This window comes from Muscardinus avellanarius (genome assembly GCF_963383645.1).
Source record: "Muscardinus avellanarius genome assembly, chromosome: 5".
In the NCBI taxonomy this organism is placed as follows: Eukaryota; Metazoa; Chordata; class Mammalia; order Rodentia; family Gliridae; genus Muscardinus; species Muscardinus avellanarius.
In genome coordinates this window covers 108,153,503-108,159,374 of record NC_137790.1, presented here as the reverse complement: position 1 = coordinate 108,159,374, position 5,872 = coordinate 108,153,503, and the positions used below count along the sequence as shown (strand labels likewise).

Below are 5,872 nucleotides of genomic sequence, written 5' to 3'. Positions count from 1 at the left end.
CATATTCTGGGTTTAATTCTCAGCACGAAAACTAACAAACAAAAAAAGAAATAGAGAAGAAAAAAACAAAGAAGGCTTTCCAACATATATCCCTTAATGGAGTTTTTGTTATGGAAATATTAATATCATGTGTTTTAAGATGATTGGTTTACTTTATAACTTTTCTAAGACATAGTTCTTTAAGTAGTTGCCTTTTGCTCTATTCCTCTAAGGTAATTAATAATTAATATGTGAATTATTGTTTTCTAGGCTGGGAGCTATTCCAGTATGGCTTTCCTTGGATTGTTTTCTTTGCTGGTTCTACACAGCATGGTATTAGGAGCCGCGTCCTCTGATGAGACCATTGCTGAGTTGTCAGTGAATATGTACAACCATCTTCGAGCCACTGGGGAAGATGAAAATATTCTCTTCTCTCCACTGAGCATTGCCCTTGCAGTGGGAGTGATAGAACTTGGAGCTCAAGGGTCCACTCTGAAAGAAATCCGCCATTCAATGGGATATGACAGCTTGAAAAATGGTAAGTGCCCCAGGTTTGATTCCTCAGGATGGTTTGGCTTTAACTTTGAACTTGATGATGTTGCCGTACCCTAGAGCCAGCCACATTTACTCAAAGGAGAAATGATTTCACTGAGATGGCATGGCTAGGAGAAGACTTAGAAAACAAGAAGTGTGTTCATTTGATATTTCCTGGTTCCATCTTGGCTAAGTAAATCTAAGGAAATTATGTCTTTTCAAAATCATTTTTACTGAAATAAATCTCACTGTGATAAACAAAAGCAAAAATGATTATTCAGTCTTAAGAGGAAAAGGTCTATATTAATCAGTTATCATACAAGTAAAATTTACAACTCTGATGGGCACTATAAAGGTAATGTGATTTTCTAAGAGTATCCTCTTCTGCTTAAAACCAACTGTATCCTTTTTGTGTAAATAACAATCAACACTTTTTGAAATGTTACATTATTTATACTTTAGTGCTTCTAATGTACATGTGAATGAATTCATTAGAAAGTCGAGAACTAAAGAATTACTAATGAATTTTCTAGTTATGTGATTTTAAAAGTCTAGTGAGAGTAAAATTGAGAGCAATGTCTTGAATTTTAAGCCAGATAATTAAACTCAGTTCTTCCTGATAATTTTAAAATAAAATAAGACTAATTTAATAAAAGTGATCTGAGTACTTTGAAAGTCCCTAAAATAACTCTACTTTGTAGATTCTAGCATTATAATGAAATGTAAAATAATATCAGTTGATAATATTAAACTGTAAAATGCTAATTCGAACATCTAGAAGTAGTCTGAGCATTGGAACCTCCTTATCACATCTCTGTGGGGAACAGCCTGCCATTTTCCTGTGGGCCCCTGTCCTCCCAGTGCCCATTGCTGGGTGGAGTTCTTTTTCACTCTCTTTGGTCTTTCATGATGTTTGTTCGACTAAGACATGACCTCTCTCATCTTACAGGTGAAGAATTTTCTTTCTTGAAGAATTTTTCTAACATGGTAACTGCCGAAGAGAGCCAATATGTGATGAAAATTGCCAATTCTCTCTTTGTGCAAAATGGATTTCACGTCAATGACGAGTTTTTGCAAATGATGAGAAAAAACTTTAACGCAGAAGTAAATCATGTGGACTTCAGTCAAAGTGTGGCCGTGGCCAATCACATCAATAAGTGGGTGGAGAATAGCACAAACAGTATGTCCATTTCTTCTCTAAAAGCTAAGTTTAGACTATCTTTTGCTTCTGGAAGTTTCTGTGCCATGACTCCTTTCACATTTTTTTTTTTTTTTTTTTTTTTGGTACTGGGGATGGAACCCAGGAGCATTGTATATCCAAGCTACACGCCCAGCCCTATTTTCCTTTGTGTTTTTTAAAAATTTTTTAATTACTTTTTTACAGTCTAGGAATGGAACCCAGGGTCATTCCACCTCCGAGCTACACCCCCTGCCCTATTTTTTATTCTTTATTTTGAAACAGGGTCTCATGAAGTTGCGGAGGGCCCCACTATGTAGCTCAGGCTGTCCTCCAACTGCAATCTTCCTGCCTCATCCTCCCAAATGCTGGGATTACAAGCGTGCACCACAGGGTTTCACTGGGTTGCAAAGGGTCTCCCTAAGTAGCTGAGGCTGTCTGCAAACCACGAGCCTCCAGTCTCTGCCTCCCGAATGCTGGGATTGCAAGTGTGTGCCACCACACCCAACTCCTTTCACATTTTGAATGTTAGATAGCATTGAGTATGTAATAATTATTTTGTATAAATTATGGTTCATTTTAGAATCATTATTTATGAATGAATATTTAGGAAAGAAGTTAAGTTTTTCAGCATGTATAGCATTTTGCACTAGTCACCTGAAAACTGTGCTTTCCTGTGGGTTTCCTCTGTATGGGATGAAAACTACTATGTGAAATTTTACTTGAGTTGATGTGGTAATAAATTATTACTGTAACAATATAATTAAAGTAGAATAAGAGATAAAAATCAGAGTTTAAAGATATTTGTTGGCTTTTTAACCACACAACTAAAATGGCAATAAAAGTTTATTTGAAATTGTAACCATTTTTAAAAGAGTAGCCCATTTTACTTCAAATAAATGGCTGGGAATTATAATGTGATGTGTTTATTTTAAATTTTACATCTATTTAATATTCTGAATGTATTAAAGATTTCCAGATGTTTCATATTTTACCATTTTATTTTCCAATTTTACCAGCAAAATAAATGAAGCTAAATAAAATTTGAATGTCCAAATTCCTCAAATAATGTTAATCTAAAATTCTATGCTGAAAAAAACCTAATCAGATACTTTATAATTCAAAAAATTCCAAGGCATTTTCTACCTTAAGAAGTGCTAAGGAAACAGCTTAAATAATATGATATACATATGTGAAGTTATCAGTACCAATCTCAATATATATGTACTGGGAGGGGGAGGAAGGAGAGTGAGACCTGGGCACGGCACACCCAGTGCTGTGTGCTGGGTGTTCTTATCACTCTGAACCTCGTTATGATGTATAATTACAAGGCACCTATAAAAGTATATCTAAAGGAAAAGGAGTGTTATGACCAAAAGAATAAGAGGACACAGAGCAAAGTTTTTGTCTTGCGTTTTTCAATTATGAAATTAAAATATATAATAAAAGCGTGTATTTTGATTTTTGGCAAAGAATAATAATCTACCTAAAACAGATTGAATTATTAAAGTCTAGTAGTTTTCAAACATTTTTAGATACTTTTAACACATGGCAATGACCTGATCCTTAAAAATAGATTTTGAAACATAACATTTCAAATGACAGAAAGTAACACATCGTGAGTTAAATTGCCTTTCACTCATCTGTTTTCACCTTGTCTAAGAAAGATGTGCAGTATTCATGGGGGAAAAGTTTAAACTGGGTGACATTTAATCATGCACATTGTTCAAGAATAAACTTAGAAACATCAAATGCTCACTTTGTCAAGAGTTTGATGTGCACCATTGCAACCACCAGTGAAGCTCAATACTCCATCATATGTGATTCTGTAGTTTGTGGGAGTGTTAAGATGCTACTAGTATTATTTTAGTGGTTCTCTCATTTTGGATTCCATTAATTGCTAATTATATAATCATGTTCATGTGTCTCTTCCTATGGAAGTAGGACACTGTACATTTAAATGATAGTTTAGCGTGTAATTTTTATGGACTACTGTATTAGATAATCTTTTGGTTCCCCTTCACTTTTAATGTGAATTTTCATCTGTTCAATTTTCCATAAATAGATCTGTTGAAAGATTTGGTGTCCCCAAGGGATTTCGATGCTGCCACTCATCTGGCCCTCATCAATGCTGTCTACTTCAAGGGGAACTGGAAGTCACAGTTTAGACCTGAAAATACCAGGACCTTTTCCTTCACCAAAGATGATGAAAGTGAAGTTCAGATTCCAATGATGTATCAACAAGGAGAATTCTATTATGGTAAGACATTTGGTTTATATTTCTTTCTTTTTGTCATTTATCAACAAATTTCTAAGAAAGAACATGAAATATTCAATACTCAGACCTCTTGTCAATCTAATTTGGGCTGCAATTCAGTTTCTTTGATTGTATTTTAAAGGCTTATAATTAGATCTTGAGTGACTGTCACATGCATTGACAGTTTTCTAATATGTTTCTTTATTTTGTAAAGCCAATCATAACTGCTACGTGACGTTATGCATCTGAAAACATCTGACCTTTTGCAAAAGCATTCTGATTTACTCCACAGAGTTACTAGCTTTGGGAAAGTTTTCAGGGAAACTTGTGATCCATTAAACACTTGATTTGAGCTCCTCGCCTCTTTTTGAATTACAAGGATTATTCTCACACAAGTACTTTTCTTTGCTTTTAAAATGTTTATTTCAGACTAATGAGTATATGGCCAAACATAATTGCTTATTCGTAGTTTCACTCATCAAGAGCTTATATTTTGTGGTACCGCATTCAATATGTTTGCCATTATTTTCAAAGATGCTTTGCTAGACTCATTAGAAGTTTGGGGTATTATTCCTTTCTTGATACTAAGTAAAATTGTAATAATTTGTTAAATCATAAACATAAATTTAAACCAAATATATGTTAGAACTAATGGTTTATTCTATTTAAAAGTATATAATATTGCAAGAATAAAATCACAGCAAATCAAGTTAATAGTCAAAATAGGAAAGGACAATACCCATTTACATGAAAACCAAAATGTTTAGTATGAGCTCTAAATACTCAGTGGGCTGAAGGGAAATATTCATAACAAATCATTATTTTTATTTTTGAAAATATGGAAACCTTGAAGCTTTGGCAGAGGAGTTCTTTGAAGACTTCTTAAAGCCTAGATAATATGGTGAGGTTCATAGAACACAAAGAAAATTACCTTGTTTGCCTTATCACTCCATTTGGGGATCTCAGTCATCACAAGTAGGCTAGACAGTGTCATGGGAAATAGGCTGCCTCCTGGCTGGGTGGTCTTGGCCTCCCTGCCTCAGGCCGTGGTGATATTGAGGTGCCTAGGATGATAGCCAAATTTTCCATTTTTAGAAATCAGGTAGATATTGATAAATGTGATTGAAACCAACTTGAAGCCAGGGCTTTAGCTTTCTAACCAGAGTTTTCATTGTTGCTAATGATATCCTTTAAATATAAAGAATTATCACATTCAAAAAAATAAAGCTGGGTTGGTGGTGCACGCTTGTAATCCCAGTGCTTGGCCTGGGAGTATAGTTCAGAGATAGAAAGCTTCTGGGTTCCACCCCCAGTGCCACCAAAAAAATTTGAAAATAAAAAATAAAAGCCAGGTGTGATGGTGCATGCTTGTAATCCCAGCATTTAGGAGGCTGAGACAGGAGGATCAGAGTTCAAGGACAGCCTCAGCTACTTAGTATGGCCCTTTGCAACTCAGTAAGACCGGGTCTCAAAATAAAGAATTAAAAAAAAAATAAATAGGGCTAGGGGTGTAGCTCGGAGGTAGAATGCCCCTGGGATCCATCCCCAGTACTGCAAGAAAAATTTAAAAATAAAATAAATAAATAAAAAATTGGGCTGGGGGTATAGCTCAGAGGTAGAATGCTCCTGTTCCATCCCCAGTACTGGCAAAAAATAATAAATAAAAAATAATAATAAATCTATAGAGGATGGCATGGTTAATGAAAAATGATTCTGGGGATTTTAAAATTAAATAAATTTTTCAGGACTGTCTTCATTTGAATTACAGGCTTCATTTGAATAGCAGGGTGTATTTTCAAATAAGCCTCTTTTTCAGATACCAGAATTTCTTATTTCATACACACTATTTTCAAAGATACTTATAAGAAATCTAAACCTCTTCTTAAAAGCTATTTATTTATTTATTTATTTATTTATTTATTTTT

At 34.4% G+C, this 5,872-nt stretch overlaps 1 protein-coding gene across 1 annotated transcript in view; it reads left to right on the top strand.

Moving 5' to 3' along the window:
* Positions 1–267: 267 nt before the first annotated feature.
* The window catches only part of SERPINI1 (serpin family I member 1), a gene marked incomplete at both ends in the record, with an annotated part of 36,357 nt that continues 30,752 nt past the window's right edge, over positions 268–5,872 (top strand). The window contains 3 exons of the mRNA XM_080696578.1: positions 268–517; positions 1,463–1,693; positions 3,756–3,950. Of these exons, the coding sequence (XP_080552704.1) occupies positions 268–517; positions 1,463–1,693; positions 3,756–3,950 (676 nt within the window). The remainder of the gene's footprint in view (positions 518–1,462; positions 1,694–3,755; positions 3,951–5,872) is intronic.